Here is a 23922-nt window from a genome sequence, read left to right as displayed (position 1 = left end):
GAATCCCACAGAGAACGCATGGAGGTCTCACTCTCCCTTTCGTTCTGTGTTTCTCTCTATTCTCTCTATTCTCTCTATCACACAAACACACACACACACACACACACACACACACACACACACACACACTGAGCTCATGGGGCCTCAATCGTCAGCTGTACCATCAGCAGCCTCCAGTACTCACACTACAGGCCAAGACCAACAGACAAAAAATAGACAGTCGCAAAATAACCAAGTTGTCCTCAGCAGTCTGGCCTTTTGCTGCCTGCCAGTTTTCCCTCTTCACTCCACTTGACATGAGTTTGAAATTGTGCATTATTGTCCAAACTAAGGCAGCGCTTGATAGATTGATGGTAGCGTTTATCCTTTTAACTACAGATTGATGCACATCCACAGATGTGTGCACACAAGAATGGAATACCACCCAACAGTACCTTTGCACATGCGTACTGACACAAAATACGAGAGCTAACTGAAGAATACTGGTGTTGTTTTCAGCAGTAAACAGGAAACAAAAGGAATTCCCTCAAAGAAATTCCTAAAACAGGTAAAAATGCAACGGAAATGACTGAAATAGTCTCACCCAGTTGACTCATTTTTCTTTGGCCGAATGTAGAGTTGACAGGTCTGTACACTCACAGTGCACTGCATGACCTGAACAACGATTGAACCCAGTATCTCAGGTTGTTACAGTACGCTTGATACCCAACCCACCTATATTTAGTGCGATACCAGTACGTGGAGGGAAAGACTTCCTGGGATTAAACCAAGCTCTACAGCGTGCCATTACACCTCCCTGCTCCCCTCACTTCTTTATTTCAGACCCACTGAAGACCCAGTTTGAAAGCCAACTGACTGATTGGCCCAGACAGCCGCGTGGGGGCTTTTTTAGGAGGGTGCAATGAAATCCTCCAGAAACACGAGTCAGCGGTTATAACTGGGCTTAAGTACAGGCCCACCAGCTGTGACAAGCCCCTCTCTCGGGCCTGACCCACACACAGTTGTGCTATCCTGATAAATATTTCCCTTCGTTGACCTCAGTGTGTGCTTATCTGCAAATATCCTGTGACCTAATAAAGATGTATCACACTAAAATAATTCCCGCTAATCAAAATACGTGGAATACAACAGGGTTACACCATGGGTGGAAAGTTTGTGTTTTGTTTGTCTTTATGTATTTCTCTTGTAGCTGTAATTGGCACTGTGTTGACATCACCATGATATTTGCAGGTGGCTCTTAGCTCTTAGCTCACATCTAGGCAATGAATTATCAAGTATCAATCAAGTAGAATCCACACACTGTTCAGTCCACTTCCACAGCATCACATCTTATAGATAATATCTGCTGAACAAACACAAACACAGCTCAGATGCAGCCTTTTTTCAGTCTTCTGGTCTCCAGAGATAGTCGGAGTCTGATAAGGCAACTGTCCTACTGTAAGTCACAATAATTGTATAAACCGCAGTGGGTGCACATCAAGTCTAATTATATATGTACATTTGATTATATGATTGTTGTTATTACCTATGTTACTTTTTGATTTAAATTTGTTTTAATTTGATTTCCAAAGATATGATATGAACTTTTTGGAAATCATGCTTGTGCATGAGACTCGTATCAAATCACCTCCCACCTCTCCCTCTTTCTGTTCAGTTACACCCCGCTCAGCCCTTCCCCTTCATCTTTCTCTGTATAACGTCTACATAAAGCTTTGGTGGCTGGTCGGTGGTGAAGGTGGATGAGAGCAGTACAAGTTGTGGGTATACCAATACAAAGAGCTAAAAGGCACTAAAAGGCTGTGTACGGCTGCTGATATTTCCCTGTGGCTTCACTGGTATGAGTAACTGCAAGACAAGTCAAGTAGAGTTTGATCATTCCTAAATGATTTAATACCATTTCAAATGATCATCTGCTTTAATTGCGAAAGAAATTAGTGATTCTCAGCGTTTTCCTGACCCTTCACGACAATGTTTCTCTAACTAGTTCAACATCTGCTGAGCTGGCTGGCTGTGGATTAAGCATCGTAGTAGTAGATTGTTGCTGCTCTTTGTAAAGGCCAACTAAGCAGAATTAAACCATACTCAACCTGGGACTTAGTAGTAAAGCACAATACAGTGTGGTTCTGAGTTTATTTGTTGTGGATTATTCCTAGTGTAGCCTGAGCTGACCTGTGTGTTTTTCTGTTTGGAGATGTGTAGATGATGCAGTAAATGTTAAGGGATTAGTCAGAGCTGAAGGGTCACAGCACTAATCTCATTATGGCAGAAGGAGAAGAGGGATCTGACCACTCCTGAACGACTTAGCAGACAGCCTTGGCACCGGGGGAATCCCTGTTTCACTACAGAGGACACTCCCGCACACACATGCCCGAAAGCACATACAGTTACCACCATTGCAAAAGCTGTGTTAAAGGTGTTTCAGTCATTATTACAGTTCTAATTATTTCTGGAGGGATTTTGGATATTGATCACATGTGGATGTGTTACACATTTTGTTGAGTCCTCCTCGCTTGTGGTGTCGAGGATGTTATAAAAGCTCAAGAGTGTAAAACTAAACTTTTTTCTAGAGTTTATAGGCTTTGTGTGTAAGAGTTTTGTTTCAATCATATTAAATTAAAGGAGAAAGTTGTACGGAGAAGTGACAACATCAGAAACAAATGGAAATAAGTCTTTTTTTTCAAGCAAATTTTCCCCCCTGCTTCAAGAAAATTAGGTTTTTAAGATGGAATATGAGGCTAAATGACTCGTTAAGCCTGACACATTGCAGTGCATGTGAGGTCATGGTGAAACAGTGTGGACAAGAACTGTGAGTCCTCCAAAACAAAACAGTAAAACTCCAAGCGAACCTATAAATGAAAAGTGCCTTTCCTTCATCTGTCTGTCTGCACTCAGCAAACACAGGCTCTGGGTTACACATGGGTGCATGCACACGGTCACACACATGCATGCATGCACACACACACATGCACACTGTAATGCAAGCACACAGACACACATAAGCCACAATGACACATCCCAGTGAGAGTTTGAGCTTTTCTTGTGACAATAATAAAACCTAGTGCCAGGAAAAAAAGGAGAATGACCAGCAAAAGACACGTGGACAGACAAAACCTTGCTTCAAAAACCATCCTTTGATCTTTTTCTCTTCTTCCTCTTCACTTATTCTCTGTGGAGCAGTGGCTGACATCTAATTAAGATGCATTATCTTCCTATTTTGTGTTTTGCTGTGATTTCAGTTTCCCTCCTGAGAGATGCAGGCACTAAGGCAGATTTGCTAGGCCAAGCTGTTTGGTCCAGAGGTTGAAGGAGAGAGGGACTTGTTTGAATTATTTCCAGCTTGAACGCACCGTAATTCTAGACATGCCGTGTTAGGACAGCTGTAGACCTTTGTGCCGATGGGAAAATGCCCGATTGATTATTTAGCATGTCAAACTCTGTTTACTCTGGAGCAGAAGGGTACTTATTTTGACAAGACTTTATTAGCAACGATAAGGTGATCAGAGGATATTGCCATGATAATGTTAATTTTGGCATGTCTGTGAGGTTGTTGGTTCAACTGTGCACTTCAAAAACATCCCAGGAATTTAATACTGAATCTAAGTATGAAAAAAAAAACTAGCAAGAGATTCTCTTGCTGTTTAAGCACAAATAGATTAACTAAATATATAGAAAAAGTAATTTTCTGTGTAAATATCATACTAATGTTACATACAGAGCCTGCCAATTGCTCATTGCTCTGAGTACGACAGTGAGCTGTTTAACAGAGATCCCTTTATATTGCTGTTAAGAAGACCCCTCATTATACAACCTTTGATTGTTTACACTGAATCAAATCTAAGTGTCATCATCTGTGTCCCTATGCCAGCTTCCTCCCTTTCACACAGGTATTGTATCATGGTGGCTACACCTGCCACTGGCTTAAGGGAACAACAAAGCTCCTTTTATACAGGGCAATGAAGTGAAATAAAGGCACAACATATCCGCCTTAAACAGGTTGTGTAAAAGGGGCAACTTACAGGGACACCTTGGAAGTTCTAAACACTTTCATTGTGAGTTGAACCATGGGATTCACAGGGATTTGTGATGATTACACTTACATACAGTGTCGGGCCTGTATAATGTGATTGGCTTGGGCGGTGCACTGACCTTGGGAGGTACCACATTGACCAGAATTCAGTATTAAAATATTTCACTTGTTTAAACAGGAGGAGTAGCTTCAAGAATGAGAGCCTTCTTGGACTAAACCATTGGTGCACCATAAAGAATCAAGCCAAGTTTAATGCTTATCACTGCTGCTGACATGCTCCTGATGCACAGCAGATGATTTGGTAAAGGTTACCCTGACAGAGCCACTCACAGCCGGATCGCCTGAATGAAACCATTGACACTCAAGGGCCTGGCGGAGTGCTCCATGCCCCATGAAGAGGCCACTTGATTTCCAGGGAGACCTAGAGGGGCAAAGACAAGGAAATCAAATCAAAGCAAGGAAATCCAAACTCGCTATTTGAAGAGAAGAGTGTGTTACATGAAAAGACGACAACTTTGTGTGGTTAGCCAGCAACAACTTTAATGATGGCGGCCATCCCCAACAACAACAACTTCAATAGCTGTAGCGCCCAGCTAAATCCCTAAACATCCTTTCCAGGACCTTCACAATAAAAGCACCTTACACTTCTCCTTAACACATAAAATATATTCCAACACAGACGATCATCAAACAGAATACATCACAACCAGCACAGAAATATTAGCATTTGAGACCTACAGTAACATAAAAGACTCCACAATTTTATATACATGTACCGTATGTATGTAGGTATATGTACTACATATACATACTACTGTATATGGTCATCCATTGAGATGGGTGATTACTGAAATTGACATTTTGCATTTTGTTGAAGGCTGATCTCAGATGAACAGAGTGAAATGAGCAGGCCCTGATCTATTCCCAGGAAGTGATTATGCCCAAATGATCACTTTCACAACAAAAGGAAATAATGTCATGCTTTTAGAGTAGTGTGACAGTAAATATACATTTGGTTGCAAATCTCTTACTGTAAAATAACATTTCCAATTAACTGTATTACTTTAAAGTAATTTCCAACGTTCTCCAGTGTTCCATCTGTTTACCCATAAGGACTGTCCTCTCCTATCCTCTCCTCTACTCTGCAATAATGACTTGGCTGATTTGATGGTTTTTGATGATGTTGATCATTATCTCACTGTGCACTATCACTGATGTATGGTAATGATTTTGACCCTGGGTTAGCCTTGCAACGCCTTGCTTAGTGACAGTTACTCAAGACAGCTGGATCGACTGGCCGGCTGTGTAGCCAGGCTAGCCCATGTCAGGACACACATCAGGGGGTGTGTTTGCTGTCCTGTCCCACCCTTACCTCTTTACTCTTTTAACCAGCTGCCTCCCTCCTGATGAACTGAAGGATTTATCATTAACATGCAAACTGGGGATTTAAACACACAGGTTCCCAAACCCCCTGCTGACACACAGCTGACACACAGTTACACACAAATGGACAATATGGGCACCCAATGAAACCGACTTTGAGCTTAATGCATACAGCACTTAGGAAAATTATTTCTGTTGTTTGATCATTACAGGACTGTATAATCTGCAGATAAAATATTTGTTTGTACAGGAAGTAGACAAAATGAAAAGGACACTGGAAGGTAAAATATAACTGAATTTTTCAACCACTCAATATTCGGTTTACTAGATTTATAAAGGTATTATAGGTATAATTTAAATACACCTTAAGAGATAAATGAAAGAGGAAATTACAGTATAAATATATAGGAGGTCACAGAATATGATTTAATGCCATAGCCACATAAAAAGGGATCATCTCTTACAGTGCAGAAGACAATGCTGCACCAAATGGTAAAAAATACACTTTTCAAGACACTGTAGGAATAGATTAATATTATCTTTGTGTTCAAGGACAGAAATTATTACGCTAAATATCAGTGTGACGGTATAAGAGCTGTTGGTTTGAGTGTTTTCCGTGTCGTGACCTGAATACCTCATTGCTGAGGTCCGGCCAACAGCTCATTAACATTCCAATACAACTCTAATCACTGCTGCAATGTGTGTGTATTTGTGCATGTGAGAGAGACCATGCACGTGTTGCTGTACAAGTGAGGACGCAGTGAAAGTGTGTGATGAAGTGCCTGCCTCAGGTGATCAAAGCTGAGTGGTATGAGTGGTTCTAATGACTTGTATCACTCCCAATGCATATCAGTCAATTGGACAAAATATCCACATGCCCAAAAGGTTTTCTAACACCAGGTGCATTCTGTCACTTTTCATATGTGTTACTATGTCTTGTTGCCATTTTGGTAAATTGTAGAAACATAATCATTTCTATGTCATTCTCTGTCTCTACAGAAAGGCTGTATAACTCCAATGGACGTGACTTAAGAAGGGCTCTGTTCTCTCTGAAGCAAATTTTTCAGGTAACACACACACACACACTCACACACACACACACACACACACATATATGTCATATGCAATTACAGTCAGTTTGTTGTTGCAGGCTAGAGTTGGTTATTGTGGCTACTGTGCGCTTCCATGATGACAGACGGGGATCGCCATCAACGTGGCATTTTTCTCTGTGTATATCTGTGTGATGACACATACTGTATATTTGTTATGTATGTATATGTGTGTGTATGTGAATGGGAGTCTTTGCATTTTTTTGTGTGAATCAGATTTTTGCAGTAAGATGAGAGGGCCTTTTTTAGGAGCACATAGACATACAACTCAGATATAATAACACACATTTCAGGAAGTAAAAAAGTAATGTGAGAGTCATTTTTACTACAGCAGCGTCAAAGTGCCCCCAAAAGCCCTGTCTTTGCCTGAGAGCAAACGCAGTGACTTTTGACAGCTTCCACCTATTATGACCCTTCTTCTCCAAAATACATAACAGCCACTGTACCAATGAAACATGAAAAGAAAGGAAAGCCACAAATAAGATGTCTGAACTTGGAGCTTTGACAGTGCACCTGGGATGTTCCTTAAAATATTTGCATCATCATTTTAGATTTGTTCATGTCAGAAGAGATGTTCTGTAAAAATCAACAAATAGTGAAAGCAATGGTTGTTGTCATTGAGTGGGTGAAGTTCTGAATTTCTGCACATTACTGCCACCATGTGGGAAGGGCAGGTAAGAGGTAATAAGAAGTCATTATGATCCAATACGTGTTGATATTTATTTTTTACTGAATTATTCTGTGCTTCAGGATGACAAAGATCTGGTCCATGAGTTTGTGATGGCCGAGGGGCTGACATGTCTCATCAAGGTGGGAGCAGAAGCTGACCAGAACTACCAGAACTACATATTAAGAGGTACAGCCTCTCACTCTTGTTTTTTCTGATTCACCATAATCAGAGTCATCAATGCAAATAAAAAATAATACATTCATTTCCTAACTTGCAGATGCTCTAAATTGTACAAAAAGATAGTGCAGATGAGTAGTTTAAGATTCTGTAAAAGGACCCCTGATGTAGATCCAGCAGCAGTTAAGGTCAGTCACTGAGGTCAGACCTTTGTAAAGTGCACTGCATTTCATAGTTCACTTGGTATAGAGCAAAAGATGGTGAAACACTGTAATAAAGAAGAAATTATAATAAAAACATAATAGAGATGAATGAATGAAATGAAAAGAGTCCACATCAGTGTAGGCTTCTCTAAGCTGATGTCATGCTTTCATATAGTGTTTAGTTCTAGCATGTCACTCACTTCTCCACCTGGAGCTACACACGTTTTCCATAATTTCCACCAGAAGTAAATACACTTCCCCAGAGAAGTCCTTGCTTTCTTTCTTTTTTCTTCCTATTTTTACATTAAATATACACATGCACACATTCCTCATCATCTGTCTTTTCTATAATTTCTCTACTTCAAACATGTGTCACAGATAATCACAGAGGTGGTTTTTTTTCTGTTAATTGTCTAATCGTGAGCTATTTACAGCCATGTGATAAATCTTACTGAGGCAGCTCTGAGCAGAGGATCCGTCGTCCCTGAGCAAAACCTCTTACTGAAAGTTGCCACCCCCCACACCAGTAAAAACACACTGTAGTGAACTGCATTTACTGTTCTTTATTTATACAATATGAAAGTTTAACAAGCATGTTTGTCAAGTGTAAGAACCATGGCTGCTGCTGATGCATTCATCTGTTGAAAAGTCAGTGCTGGTAACTGCTGACATTTAACACAAGTTCTTAACAAAAAAACCCCAACAATTTAAAACACAAGATAACAAGTAAGTAAACATAAAGTTTCGTATTAACATGCAGCCCAAATGTTACACTGGAAAACCTCTCTGTCCACGTTTAAGTTGGTGAAGAGTTCCAACAGGAAATCCCCTAACATGCCAGCACCAGTAAAACACTGAGAATTTACAACTCCTAATTTATATAGAGTAACAAACAAGTAATGAATGAACATTTTTATAACTTTTCTCTTTAGGTCCGGTCTAATTGATATAACTCTAACAAAAGCCTTTGTGTAAATGTACAGTTCTAGTAATCATAAGTAAATTTTCTCAAAAGCATCTCCGGGCCCTTAAAAATGTTTTTTTATGTTAAGTCAATAATTTCTTATCATAACCCTCATAAACCTATAAAATATTCACTTAGCAATTAGAAGAGGCTTAAATGACATGTACTGTAATAACAGCAAACATATCCCAACATACCTGAATGACTGCTGTCATCATCATCGTCATCATCATCACCTCAATCATAATCACTGCTGTCATGATAATAAGGATTACCATCGTCACCACTGTCATCATCATATCTGCCATTGTCACCGGTATCATCATCACCATAGCCGCCGTCGTCGTCATCATCATCATCTCTCTCATCAGCGTTATAGTTGTCACTAGAATAATCATCACCGGTGTCAACATCAATGCTGCCACCATCAGATCGATCATCCTCACCTCTGTCGTTGTCGTCGTCAACCGTATCATCATCACGGCTGTCATCTTCAACACTACCATCATCACTTCTGTCTTCATCCCCAGAATCCTCATAATCTCTGTCCTCATCAAACTGGTCGTCCTCACCTCCGTCCACCACGGTGCCATCATCACTTCTGTCTTCATCCTCAGAATCCTCAGAATCTCTGTCCTCATCATCAGCACTGTCATCATCTAACTGGTCGTCCTCACCTCCGTCCACAGAGGTGCCATCATCACTTCTGTCCTCATCAGTGGTATAATCAGTGGTATAATCCTCATGACCAGTATCATCACCACTGTCATCATCAACACTTATTTCCTTAATCAGGATGCCATAAGGTCGAATAGAGCTCTCCACTGTCTGCTTCTCTTCCTTGGCAGATGCTTGTTTATGAACACGAACCAGCCAATGGTCTGATCTTTGGCAAATCTCTCTCCTTTCAGGATTGATGCGATTCTGCAGAATCACTTTGTAACTTTTCCCTGTTGTCTTCGATGTGAAGGTCTTGGCATAGTCCTCCTCCTCAGCAATGTGTATATCTGGGGTAGAGTAGATTCCTCTTCCATACAGAGTTCTGTCTCCTGCTTTGTAGTGACTCCAGATGATGCCTTTGACTCCAGCTAAGCTTGTTCCATGATAAGAAACAGGCCATTCTCCAGGTACGGACCGACTCCTCCATCCATTGGTGCCCAGCCAGGTGTCTCCATCTGGATATTTACCTCTGACCTTTAAGGCCATGCGGTACCAGCCTTTAGGTCGCTCATAAATCTCATCACCTCTCTTGCACTCAGCAGAGTCAGAGAAGTCACTGAAGTCACAGTCAAACTGTGGGTCAAAAAAATCTTCCTCGTCAATGAAACGTTCCTTCGCACAACCCTTCCTTTTCCCAGTGATGGTGTTGAGGTGAAAGTCGTCAACAGACAAAATGTCAGCTGTTCTCCTGTATCTCTTCTTGTCATAGGGTCGAAGGTTTTGTCCGAGAAGTGTAGATAAAACTTCAATTCGCAAATTTGAGTCCAAATGCATGGTTGAGGAGGAGTTTTGAATCGATATTGAGATATAGATCTTGTTGGCGATATGCGAGAGCCGTCTCTTCACAAAATCTTAACTTTCACTTTCACTTTCGTGGAAGGCGCGCCTCCCTCCTGCGAGTGGAGGGGGATACTTCAGGGGAGGTGGCGTGTACCAAATCTCATTTCGGTCAGGGAGTGTTGTTGTGTGGTTAACGTCGCGGGATGGCGCACAGGCACTGTGGTGCAGCTGATTCACCATCCGCGGTGAAATTAGATCTGGCGGCGACAACTTCTTCTGTTTCAACCGGTGTTTGGCTGTTCGTTCACGGTCTGCTTCATCTCCGACACCTCGCTGTCAACTACCACGATCTCATTTAGGGACCATCAACAAGTTACCATTGAAATAACATACAACCAGTGTTATTTATAATATATTCTAGAAATATTTCTCTTTGATGATGAATCAGACACACCACTTTGTATGGTATTTTAGTGCTCCCTTTATTTTATATAAATAATTATATGGGGAAAAAATAGCATTGTTTTCTCAATAGCTTCCAGTTCATGTAACCTATTGGCTCAAAATCAGTCTAAAACCATAGTGCCAGGCGTGTGTGAGACTACACCTCTTTTTTTAATCAGGACCCAAAATCAATTTGAGCCATTTCTCCATCTTTGCCAAGTTGAAAAGGGGGGAGTGAGTTTGCTGTAATAGAATAGAATAGAAAGCCTTTATTGTCATTAATAAAGGCTTTCTATTCTATTCTATTACAGCAAACTCAACAATGCAGTAAAGACGAGAGTGAATTAAAACCATCAAAATATGACTAATTTCCCAAGATATGCCAGATTGGAAAAAGCCTTAGCTTTTGCAGTTTAGGCAATAATGATAACTCCAGTCACTATTTTAGTAAAACGATAAATGTCTGTAAAGGTAACTCAATAAAATGATTAAGTACCACCACTTAAGTACCTGCAATTACACTAGGGGTCCGAGTGCCCCTGGTTGAGAAACACTGTTCTCAGATATAAAACCAATAACATAAGTTATTCTGCAACCGGAAAATACAGTACCATAACCACTGAAGCTTGAAGAGAGTAATATTTATAAATCATTTAAATGTTATGCTCTATTATATGATTTGTCTGTCATAAAGACCTAAAGTTTATAAAGCAAAACCCTTCTCCCTGATGACTTATTTTGGCTGTTGTAGAAGGAACCATATAGCTGCACACAGTTGGTTTGTTTGGAGAAAGTATTGAATCATCTCTCTATTTGTTCTGGCTCTCTAAGTTTTTGTTTCTCTCTTTCCTCCCTCTCTCTCAGCTCTGGGGCAGATTATGCTGTATGTAGACGGGATGAACGGCGTCATTGGTCACGCTGAAACAATCCAGTGGCTGTACACTCTTGTTGGCTCAAAGGTATGATTATACGTACATGAATATTAAATCACCCCCATGTTCATTACCACCACGCTGTACGAGCCACCCATCCATTGTTTGGTGGATATTTGCCATTGCTGTCATTGCTTTCATTCTGTTCATCTCTAGTTACATGAACACTCAATGCTTGTGGAGAGAACCACAACCATATTGTAACCCAGTCTTCATTTTGATATGAACTGCCCACCTGTGAGGTTTCATGACTATACAGTATCTTGCATATTGGTAATAACATTTTTCCACAGAGCCACCTGCCAATGTAGGTGTCTCGCAGGCCATATTTGTTGTACAATATGATGCACATGCAGCAATAATACACCAATTAAAGATTATCAGAATTATTCCAGAGGACCCAATCATATCAATTACTTGTGTACATTTCTTTGTTTCCTCCTAGTTCCGTCTGGTTGTGAAAACAACTCTGAAGCTGTTGCTGGTGTTTGTGGAGTACTCTGAGTCCAACGCCCCGCTGCTGATAGAAGCCATCACCTCTGTGGACACCAAGACAGGTACAGAAGATTTCACACACCACAAACTGATGGGGGACTTGTTGACATTCATTGTCAATGTAATGTCTTGGTTGAATGCTACGGTCACAGAGAAAAGGGCGTTTGGTTGAGTAGAAACACAACACAACTTTTGTTTTCAATGATGAACTGACTCGTGGATATGGACTGATCTCCAGGCTCCAAGCCATGGTCCAATGCCATGGAGATCTTACACGAGAAGGATGGAGTGGACACAGAGCTGCTGGTCTATGCCATGACCCTCATCAACAAGGTACAGTATCTATGTCTATAGTTTCACATACTGAATATTATTTTTTAAAGCATTAGATACAGGAACTAAACATCTGATGTAACTTTTGATTTCCTTATACTTATTTTTTTTAGTAATTTATGATGTTAGTAAATTCTTCCAGCCGTTTATGGCACATCTCACAACTTCTAAGCCTCAGTTACACCTTGATCTTCTGTCTTTTTGCAGACACTTTCAGCACTGCCAGACCAGGATTCATTCTATGACATGGTGGACGGTTTGGAGGAACAGGGCATGGAGACCGTGTCCCAAAGACACCTGGGGCGGAAAGGCACTGATCTGGACTTGGTTGAGCAACTTAACATCTATGAGGTTTGACACTTGCACAAACATAGACTATTGCCTTAAAGATCAGATTTCAGCTGTTCTCCGCCAACGAATCTGATGTGATCTGATCGTGTACAGTAGCCTATTTATAGAACAGTTGCTTAAAGGGATAGTTCAACATTTTGGCAAATTGGCCCATTGCCATAATTGCTATAGTCATAGCAGTAGGTTCATTACCTTTAATTGTAGGTGTAAGCTATTTTTAGTACAGCGGAGCGCAGCAGCAGGCTGCTCAGAGCTACGCTATGGAGGCTAAGGGAATTTCTTGGTTTCCCTCATTAAACTCATCAAATACAAAATCCCAAAACTCCACAGCGCTTTTGTAGACAAGTTGTGACCTGCACAACCACCACGCTATGAGATAATGACGGAACGATACGAAACGGAGCCGTTTTCGAGGTAAATTCATACAAAACCGCTGATGCGCGTTGCGTTCAGGGACAGTTTTTCAGCAAGCAGTCTCCGTATTTATCCTGTATTTACCTCGAAAACGGCTCCGTTTCGTATCGTTCCGTCATTATCTCATAGCGTGGTGGTTGTGCAGGTCACAACTTGTCTACAAAAGCGCTGTGGAGTTTTGGGATGTTGAATTTGATGAGTTTAATGAGGGAAACCAAGAAATTCCCTTAGCGTCCATAGCGTAGCTCTGAGCAGCCAGCTGCTGCGCTCCGCTGTACTAAAAATAGCTTACACCTACAATTAAAGGTAACGAACCTACTGCTATGACTATAGCAATTATGGCAATGGGCCAATTTGCCAAAATGTTGAACTATCCCTTTAACACTAAAACTCTCTGAGGGAAGCACCTGCCACATCTCCAACTTTTTTTTTTTTTTAAGTATATTTTTTGGGGCTTTTAATGCCTTTAATTGATAGCACAGTGGAGAGAGAGACAGCAAATGGGGTGGCAGAGAGGGGGAATGACATGCAGGAAAGGGCTACCCGATGTGGGATTCGAACCGGGGCGACAGCTCTACCAAGTGAGCTAAACACCGCCCCGCCACCTCTCCAACTTGACACCCAACCACCTTTTTACTCCAGATGACCCTACGGCATGAAGATGGTGATGATGACAGCCAGCCTCCACCGATGGGACGGCGGGACCGGCGACGAGCAAGCCTCGGGGGCGGAGACAAAAAGCGTGGCCTGGAAAGGAGGCGGAGCCGCAGGGCCTCTCTCGGTCGATCTGGTCATGCCTCCCCCTGCAGCCCCGCGTCCCCACAGAGAGCCGGCTTCCAGCCTTTCAGCGGACAGAGAGCTGAGGACATGAGTGAGAGGTGAGAGGCGGAGAAGATGGAGGAATGACAGATTTATACATATATTTGATTTTTTTTTTAAGTGTCATGATAGAAGGGACAGAGGGGGTGGTTTTAAAGGCTGGTGTGAAATATTCATCTCTTTACCATTACACATGTGTTAAGCTCTGACTGCCATATACTACCACATTCTGCTCCAGGGCACTTTCAGGTTTTCTTCCATCCATGTAAGTCCAAAGGTCGCACTAAAAATGGTCACCTGTTGACCTGTGTGACCTTCTGTCTAAGTTTTAACTACTGCTGCTCCTCACCTACCTGCTGTAACAAATATTAATGTGTCTCATGTGACATGAAGCACTTTGTGATGGTTTTCCCGTACTTCACTGAAACACTGGTACAGACTTGCGCTCCACTAAAAGAAATAAAACAGCTGCGCAAGCCTTCAGGCCAGGGTTTGCTTGTAAGTCTAAAACAAGCGTACACATTATTAAACCAGCACAGACTTACTTCAGTGCTGTGTGTGGATACACAAAAAAGGGGGATTTTGAGCCATCTGTAGCTGTTTACTTCAGGTAAATCATCCCTTGTTCCTATTTCACTTCTATTATGAGTCTCTTCATCCCCTGGCAGTGTGTAACAAACCCAAAGCAGATTATGTACCATGCTTCAGCTAATGCTAATTTGTGTGTGTGTGTGTGTGTGTGTGTGTGTGTGTGTGTGTGTGTGTGTGTGTGTGTGTGTTCCACGTCTAAATGTACACATACCAGGGCACCTGTTTATCTAAAAATGTGTATGACTGTGAGAATCTGTTTTCTTGTGGCTCTTTGAATGGGGTGATGGGTGAAAGTTGTTCCATGTCAGAGCCTACACCCTGCTTCACATTATGCATGCACACACAGAAAAACAAACACAACTTTTATTGGGCATCCCATTCGTCACACACATGGCTCTGGTCTTGCGGAACACCACCTGGCAGCGCACGCCGACTCCGCTGCAACAGGACTCCTCTGGTTTCACTTGACAAAACAGCTCTGGTCTCAAGTCAGCCACGGTATACTTTCCTCTTAGTGTTCCCTCCCAGTCCCTGTCATTATATTTTGTCCTCATGTGCATGTAAACTTAACTAACTCAAGACATGGAGTGAGTGAGTAATGTGAATCATTCACCCACCCTTTGTTTCTCTATCACTCCATCTCCATCTGATAGATGTCCTGTCCTTGTTTGTTGTCTCTTGAGCACCAGCGGAGCTATAAACATTATTTCCACACATCAATCTCATCTAACCCACCATCTTTCTTTCCTTTGTTCCACCTCTTTATTTCTTCACTAGTGTAGTCATTTGTACAGTATTTACGTAAAATTCGTATGTATCTTGTCATCTCTCCCTCAATACTTTGTATACATTGTCCACTCATCCATCCCCCCCGCCCCCTGCCTCACCAGAGAGGAGCAGTGTGAGGATGGTGTAGAGGTGCAGGAGGAGGAGGAGGAGGATGAAGAGGAGGCTCCAGTGACTGAGTCTGACTCAGATGAGCAGGAGGGGGCTCTTACAGTGTCTAATCAGACCACCCCCAGGTACTTTAGGACATGGTGGTAACATAAACATAGCAAAAAGGGGCTTTTGTTGTGAAGTCACAACATTTTTAAATGTCTCTCTTGCAACTGCTTTCTGTTGTATATTGGGTTGGTTTGATCCTTGTGGCCTACTGTATATATAGCGGTTATGACTCTCAGTGCAGTTCTGTGTTGCCCTTAAACCTCTCTCAGGGCTTCTCTTTCATCCATTTATTAATCTCAACCCATCCCCCTGTTCCTAGCCCGGCTCGACATCTTCCATCAATTGTTCATAGAACAACACTTCAGTCCATCACCATCACTTCCAGGAAGGAGAACATAAAAGAGGACGAGCAGAGGAATCGGACTGACCCACCTTCAGCACCCACCCTCCACTCCCCTTCTACTCCCGTCTCCTCCCCTGTCAGCCCCCCAGCTCAGCCTTCGCTTCTGGCCAGCCTTCTGGCCAGGAAGAGATCCACCGTCACCGTCCCAGCCACTAAAGAGGTCAGCCCACCACTACGTGGCAGCTCTCGTCCCTCCCCTGACCGCCTGCCCTACCTGCCACACTCGCCCTTTCACCTCTTCTCCTATGACCTCGATGAGGAGCTGCTGCCCCCGGCTCCGACCAAACCTGCGGAGGAGTCCCCAAAAACGACGTCTCCCAGGTCAGAGGGACAACAATATTCAATCTCCCACGAGGAGCACCACAAGTTTCCCTTCAATGTTCCACTTTTCCTTTTTCGCACTTTTCACTTCTGTTTCTGGCTTTTTCTCCTGGCACCAGCTTGGATTTCTTTGCACCACTTTTGTTATTCATCACCTCCGTTTTCACCACTTCTTTTCACGTCTTTGACTGCACAGCTTCTCACCTTCAGACTGTCGCTTATCACTTCTCACTTTCCAATCTGTTTATTTCACTTCCGTCACTGCGTCACTCTGTCACAATTCTTTGCACTTTGTTTTCCAGTGCCACTGAGTTTTCACTCTCTTCAAGAACAGCACCAGATGCCTTTTCAAATTCTTCTATTGCACATCTCCATTTTCTCTCCTTGCTTATCAGCACAATTATGTTTTACAGAACATTGCACTTTCTCATCCCTGCTTTCTGCACACACTGTCCTCTTATACTGTAAGTGTATAGTAAGGGTGTCTCTTCCTGGATAAGACTTTATAGCCACATGACCAGTATGTACCTATGTACAGGAAGTTGACAAATTAAAGGGAAAAACCTGAGTAAATGAGAGGAGAAACCCGATGAATACAGATGTTTTCAGACACAGCACAACGGGTGGTAAATGGTTTTAGTATGCTCATGATGTGAATCATGCTTTGCTTTGGGCTTTGTAGTCATTGGAGATCAACTCAGGTGAACATCTTGGGGAGACTTTGAACCAACTCAAGTCTTTGCTATCGAAGGTGTTGTGGAAGCTCGTGGTCTCCCACTAAACCTTATATTGGTGTTTCTTTTAATTTGTCACCCACGTAGTTTGTTATGATAATCCTATTTTTAGATGCTCAGATAGATTTATAGCTCTGTTAGCCATTGATCTTTCAGTGTTGAAAACAAACTCAACGGCAGTAGGCCTATACACACATTTCTGCTTTGATAACGCCTTTGCTATATACCAATATTAGTTTATACCAGTAGCTTAAAAGGAAGTTGTAGCCTGCTAATGCTGGCTAAATGAGTTATTACTGTAAGGTAAACATATTTTTGCAGTGGACTGTGAGTGAGAAGACATCTTGTCTGGAGTTTCCCCAGAATCCTATGTAAATAAACACCACAGCAGTCACTAACTAGGGTCACTCTAGTGTTGCACCAACAGCTTTCCCCGTTATGTAACAAAATATCACATTCGTTTCTCGCTAGCAGTTTTTCACAGACCACTCAGTTGGTGTGGTGTCCGGTAACTGCACACCCCTTCTCTCTCTTAGGAATGGAGGTTTCACATCCTACAGCAGTCCGAGTACGCCCACCAGCTCCAGGTGAGAGGACTCTGCTCATGAAACGTGCCCAAAATACACACTCCTGCACTGACAAGTATATCAGTGTGTTAGCGTGAACAAAAACGCACATGCTACATGTAAATGTGTTACAAATGTGAACGGTGTGCAGCCCTGTCGTGCCGTCATAGTGATGACGTACTGTAATAAGCGTGATCTCAGCCTCCTGGTTCCCTAATTAATAGGCTGCTCCTATTTCCTCCATGGGGAGTGCAGACGCCCAAACGTAATTTATGATGTGTTACGTACATACATGTATAGAGGGTCTGCATATACTAAGAACAGATGTGTGTATTCATCAACAGATTTATATGTTTATGTTGTCATATTGCGTCACATTGGTGCAGCAGATTAAAGAACAAACAGTGATGTGGTACGATATCTGATGAAAATTTTAATCGCTGTGCTGAACTGCAGTGTTTTACAGAACCATCTGTTGCTCGAGGGTTACTGAATTATTCTGACTGTGCAGTGGTGTGATCCAAACTTTTTTATTTCTTTTCTCCCTCCTCTTCAGGCCTGCTCTTGGGGGTCTCCTGTCCTCTTCCTACAGGCAACACCAAGAATCTCTGGCAGCTGAGCGAGAGCGCCGCCGTGTGGAGAGAGAGGAGAGACTGCAGAGAATAGAGAGAGAAGAGCGGAACAAGCACAGGTGAGGCATTGCTTGCTTTGAGTTTGAAATATCCCCAAAAAGGGACAGCATTAAACACATTAAGACATCCTAGTTAGTGAGCTTTCGAGGTGCTAGAAGGCAGTTTTACCTTCTACAGGGCCAGGCCAGCCATTTTTTTCCTGCCATAATTCTAGCTAAGCTAACCGGCCACTATGCAGTACTGTATTTATCCACCTTTGACAGCTCATCTCTCCCATTCTGATTTACTCTAATTTAATTAAAACTTAACCAGTTTTACAGTGAAAACTGTTGTGAGCACTGCAGCACTTTATTACTTCACTCGTCATATTCATCTTCAATGATCATGGATTTGCATTGTTTCACCTACATACAGTACTATCCATAGCCTTTCATTCAATCATCTTGTACTGTATTATATTGCACTATTGGTTTTGTTGTGTTTCTCAATCCATCTTAGCATAACTCCAACAATAAATCCTGTTCTAGTCTTTGCATTGCTGCACCTCCATCCCATTTATCCACCCCTGACAGTTTCATCCATCCCAATTTAACTTATCTAATTTAATTAAAACTTTGACTTTTACTGTGACAACTGCTTTGAGCACTGTAGCACTTTATGACTTCATACATCATATTATACATTATGCCAATGATCATGGACTTGCATTGTTTCATTTAGCCTACTTACTATCCATAGCCTCTCGATAAATCATATTGCACTGTACCTATTGGTTTTCTCTGTGTATTATTGTCCACTTGTTATAATTATTTGTTTTATATATTATGACTTTTGTGTTCTCGTCTTTGTGTTTTTTAATGTCCTGAGGTCTTTTTGACATCATGCCGGAGGACTACAGTTGTAAATTAGCCTTAGGCTAACACTGGCACATTTACAGCAATGTCCATTAATGTGCACGGTCCTCTAAATAAATAAATAAATAAATAAAATAGTATATCCCAAATCTGTTGTGTCAGCAGTAAAATACAGTGTGTGCATATAGTAAACGGATGTAATAGAACTAAGAAGAAGAATACAGTTGAATCAGGGAATAATGAGAATGTAAATAACAATCAATGTAGACTAAGGAAAGATGTGAAAGTAAATATTTTAGAAGAATTTGAATGTAAATTAAATGCAGAAGTAAAACTGATTGAAATTGATTAATTTAATTTTGTGCATAGTCAAAAGAAACATTATGGGTTAGGCCGACACTAGTAGCCTCTCCTGCTTGTGTGCTTGATGTGCAAACATGTTGTATTTACACTGGCAGCTCTACAGAGGACTATACAGGGGTAGAGAATGATTATTATGCTTTAAATTAATCTGTTTATGTGTCATTCTCAGTCGCGACTATGTGGATAAAATGGAGGAGGCCAGGCTTGCACGGGAGGAGAGGTAAGTGTGTTTGCTAAATCAAAACAACACACACTCAGAACAGCTGAACCCAGGGGGGAATATGTTTGAGCTTGTGGTTTGGGAAGCTCAGTAAAAGAATAATTGTTTTCAGGTTAAAAAGGTGCCCTTTGCTGCCAGAGGCGTGGGGGGTGGGGGGTGGGGGGGTTGCTGAACTGATTTTCTTTGCTCCCACTGCCTGTTTTCTTCTCTCTTAAGGCGCTGTATTTTAACGTTCTGCCAGGGGCCTGATTGCTTTGGCTGCATGTTGTGAGAAAATCAGATTCCAGGATTTATCAAGCTTTTCGTTCTGAATCCACATGCACACACAGACACACATTTTATCAGACACGTATACTTTTAAACAGACACACACACAAGAAGAATTTTCATGGGGCTAATAAATCGATGTTTGTGTGCAGATGGAAATCAAGGGAAGCAAGAGATTTACTGGGTATGTGAGGTCACAATCAGATTTAGGACTGATCATACTCGATGCATCCATATATAAACTAGGACAACTGTGAAAAAAATCATTCTGATCAACACAATAGTTAAAAAAATATGAGGGATAAACTTCTTTCTTCGTCCTTTTGTTGCTTCCCTTTATTCATTTCTTTTCTCATTCTGCTTCTTTTTTTCGGTTGTGCGGTTGTGCTGTGCCAAGTGCCGAGTCTCATCCTCAAGTTTCAGAACAGTTGATATAATACAATTGAATGGTGAGAGACAGAGAGAAAGAAAGACACACGAATAGCAGATGGAGGAAAGAAGCACGAGACAGACAGAAATCCAGAAAGCTGCTGAGTGAGCCTGAGGGAGATGTGTCCAAAGAATAATGTTGATGTATTTAAGGTCATTGGGATGTCATGGTTGTCAGGACAACATGAGTTTTTACCTTGGCTTACCTCCTTGAAGGACACATGTGCTTGAAAAGCTACTAGCAGAATAACACCTGGACAAAAAGCACTTGCTGTTCACGGATAGTGTATTTACAGGGCAGGACTGAAATATTTTTATAGAGGGTGTGTTGCTAATGTAAGCATGATTACATGCTAAATTAAGATGGTGAACTTGGTGAACATTACACCTGCTAAGTTTTTTATTGTCATTAGCATTAGAAAGCATTAGCCTTTGCAAGTTAGCAGGGAGATATAGTAGCATTTAGCTCAAAATACCACTATGTCTATGAAAGCTCAGAGAAATTCATTTTACCTAAAAAAAAAAAAAAAAAAAAAAACATGACACTGTTATCCAGGTGTGTCAGTGTACAGAACTTTCCAAATGTAGCTATATCAAATAAATATCTCATTACTAGTAATGTCACCTGAGTAAAACAACTATTATTATCAGCAAAATGCTCTTGGGGTGTTGTAATAGATTGTAATTTGAGTGATGCTTACATAGTTTGTAATGAATTAGTCAAATGTATGTAGTGGAGTAAAAAATATCATTTTTCATTCATTTTTCAGAATCGCAATTCCCATTTAATACGATTCAGAATCGATATAAAATGTCCCAAAATCGATTTAAAAAAATAAAACAAAGAAACAAATTCTAAGGAAAATCCATTTCCTTAGAATTTAAAAGGCAGCTGTTTAACTGCACTATTGTTTTTAAAATAAAGAGGCACTTTTAATGTTGTTACTTAAGTAATATGTGATGTTGCTTTTATGCAACAGTTTCAACAAATCCATCTAAGCATGGATAAAGGTTTAAAACTCAATAAATGTGAAAAAGACACTTTAGTCATTCTGCCTTGCAAAGCAGGCTGGAGTAGATCATGAGGATCCTTTGCACACCGATAGACTGAAGCAGTAATCATTATGAATCAAATCGTTTTGAATCGAAAATCGATTTTGAATCAAATCGTAGCCCCAAAAATCAGAATCGAATCGTGAGATAGTAAAAGATTCCCACCCCTAATTATCACAGTACATGATTAAATCCAGTTGGTTTCAGACCCGCACTGCTTCCATGAAGTGTTTAGGCTACTGTATATGATGGCAATAGCAGTTCAACACACAATAATACCGAGATGCATTGGCAGAGTGTAGCTAATCAGACACTACTGTACTTACAGTAGTCTTACACAAGTTTTTTTTATATATCGGTATATATATCACTTAACATTTTACTAAGGTGTGTAAGGACATAACAACATATTTGGTTTTAGTTCAGTCACACAATACACAGTTGGCTCACTCACCACATTTCACTCCTGATCACATGCGCATGCACACAAACACACACATATATTGGTATCTAGTTTCCTCGACCCTCTGAAGTGGCCTGATGCTAATGAACTCTGAACAGAGGCTCCACACATTCATGGTACGGTGGGAAAGAGGAGGGGTTAGAGAAAGAAAGAGAGAGAGGGAGAGAGAGAGAGAGGGTTGATTCAGTGCCCTAAATCTCTGTTCTGGCCGGCAGGTTGAATTGTAAAGTTTGATAGAGGAAGAAAAGGAGGAAGACAAGGGAGGTAGGAAGAGAAATGCAAAGGACAAGCCAACAGACCTGACCGAAGCACATCTTGAACAGGTTTACTCTGATTCACTTCTGATGTTTGGCCTTTCAGCAGCCAAACTAACATTAACTTCTCCCCATCTCTTTCATTCTTCTCTCCCGTCGTTCTCCTCTGCTCTACACCCTCCTCCCTAACACCGTTGCTTCTTCTCTGAACTCCCTCTTGTTGCATATATTGGACTCAGTCTGATAGTGAAGCGTTTGCCCTAGATAGACCAGGAGAGAGGACCAGGATGGTGAACCTCTGCAGGAAATTCGAAGTGAATGCATTGAATTCTTTGTGGACCAATCATTTGGACAAAGTAGAGGCGTGAGGTGGGCTCATACTGTAGTAGGGTGTTGAGGTGGCATCGCAGCTACACAGGTGAAGAATGCGCAGTGTTTTTTGGGAAGTGGTGAAGTTTGTGATGAATTCATCTGAACTGGCTAAAGATTATTGGTAATTGTTGGTTTAGTCTTAGACAGTTTTGCAAATGAGCGACACAGAGCAGCATTGCAGAGAAAGGCCAGACTTTGCCTCAGACTCTGTTTTTACCTTCCTTTTTTTTAACCTTCTCTCTCAGGTATAAGAACGTGGAGCGTCTGGCAGCAGAGGAGTTCGAGAAGGAGCGTGTCCGGGTCTCGAGGACTCGCCCTGACCTCAACCTGACCTTTACACCCTCAGAGGCCTGGCCCTCATCATCGCGCAGCAGCACCCCGTCTTCCTTCGCCTCTCAAGAGGACACAGAGGCTGACCTTGAAGCAGAAGCCCCTGCCACCCCTTATACCGCCTCTGAGACTGGTAGGGCAATAAATACTTATTACTGTTGACTAATAACACAAAGTGATATATGATATACTACATAGCTACTGTACTATTACTGTTTGGGTTGCTGTTTCTCCTGTTAGTCCTGTTAGTATTGATACTGCTAAACATATAATTTTAAAGGGGTTAAGCTTAGGCTTTATGACACTGCGGAATAATCTACAACATGATATTATAATGAGAAATGGAAACACATTGAATTTAATTTGGTTGATTTGGAGACATTTGAACAGCTAGTTGGTCAGAAAAGTGTGTATGAAGGCAAGTGTGAATGGATGATACAATTGAAACTGACTGTATACTATTTCTGAATGCATGAGCATTGAATGGCTATTGAAAGAAATATGTTGGCCATAAATACATTATCATAAATAGCTTAAAATCAGTGTGTCAGAGGTTTCATAGTTTGGGTTGATATTTCAGGGAGTTAGAACCAGAAGCTCACTAGTTCACAGTGCAGTGCACCTCAGAGCAATACTTCTTAACCTTAAATTGTTTCAGTTTGCAGCCTGCTCTTTACATGCAGGTGTGAGCAAGAGAGGGAGAGAAGAGACAGACTGTGGAAAAAAAAGGGAGGGAGAGGAGGGGACAGCATCATTGGGGTAGAAAGAAGAAAATACAGAGAGGATATGGGTGAAAGGGTCAAATGGGCTTTTGAAAGAGCTTTTTGAAAGTGTGATGCCAAAACATCTTGTGTAAGAAAACAGCCTTGTGTTGGAGTGCATGCTCGGCCATGAGATGAGGTTCTGTAGCTCACACAGGCGAGTGTCTGAGGCCTCTGAGTGCCATGTTATTCTAACCTCGCCTGCATCACTGCATGGACTGTTACTGTTGAGGTACGCGTGTGTGCCATACGTGAGTGTGTTTTGACCTAAACAGGAACTTAATTCTTCATTTCCTCTTCATATCCTGGTGCTGCAACAACCCAGTTTTGTTTACACGCCATATTGTTTACATTAGAGTATGAGTGTGTGTTTTTGTTTTTCTTGTTTGTCTGAGTGTGTGTGTGTGGGTGTGGGTGTGGGTGAAAGTGTATTGATACAGGCGTGTCCCATGTGCAACCTTTAAAATCAAAGAGAGCCGTTTCAAACAGTATTTCACTGTAAATAATTCTTACACTATCCCACAGGATTGTAAAATTCAGGAA

At 41.5% G+C, this 23922-nt stretch overlaps 2 protein-coding genes across 12 annotated transcripts in view; one reads left to right on the top strand and one right to left on the bottom strand.

The window, feature by feature from the left end:
- The window catches only part of fhod3a (formin homology 2 domain containing 3a), a 55462-nt gene that overhangs the window by 18734 nt on the left and 12806 nt on the right, over window positions 1-23922 (top strand). For 2 of the 11 annotated variants that reach the window (XM_085791882.1, XM_085791880.1), the window contains exons 4-17: window positions 6410-6477; window positions 7270-7375; window positions 11342-11436; window positions 11855-11966; window positions 12143-12237; window positions 12445-12588; window positions 13645-13880; window positions 14060-14086; window positions 15303-15434; window positions 15677-16081; window positions 17352-17402; window positions 17938-18072; window positions 19400-19450; window positions 22534-22751. In XM_085791882.1, the coding sequence (XP_085648008.1) occupies window positions 6410-6477; window positions 7270-7375; window positions 11342-11436; window positions 11855-11966; window positions 12143-12237; window positions 12445-12588; window positions 13645-13880; window positions 14060-14086; window positions 15303-15434; window positions 15677-16081; window positions 17352-17402; window positions 17938-18072; window positions 19400-19450; window positions 22534-22751 (1875 nt within the window). The remainder of the gene's footprint in view (window positions 1-6409; window positions 6478-7269; window positions 7376-11341; window positions 11437-11854; window positions 11967-12142; window positions 12238-12444; window positions 12589-13644; window positions 13881-14059; window positions 14087-15302; window positions 15435-15676; window positions 16082-17351; window positions 17403-17937; window positions 18073-19399; window positions 19451-22533; window positions 22752-23922) is intronic. The other 9 variants (XM_085791885.1, XM_085791883.1, XM_085791887.1 and 6 more) reach the window with 6 other exon arrangements.
- Window positions 8319-10137, bottom strand: LOC146978853 (uncharacterized). The gene is given in 2 exon segments (XM_085790501.1): window positions 8319-8398; window positions 8731-10137. Coding segments are annotated over 2 exon segments (1377 nt in total). The 5' UTR covers window positions 10028-10137.

This window comes from Trachurus japonicus, chromosome 11 (genome assembly GCF_045865225.1).
Source record: "Trachurus japonicus isolate A0001 chromosome 11, Traja_1.0".
Lineage (NCBI taxonomy): Eukaryota > Metazoa > Chordata > Actinopteri > Carangiformes > Carangidae > Trachurus > Trachurus japonicus.
This window is presented reverse-complemented; position numbering and strand designations above follow the sequence as displayed.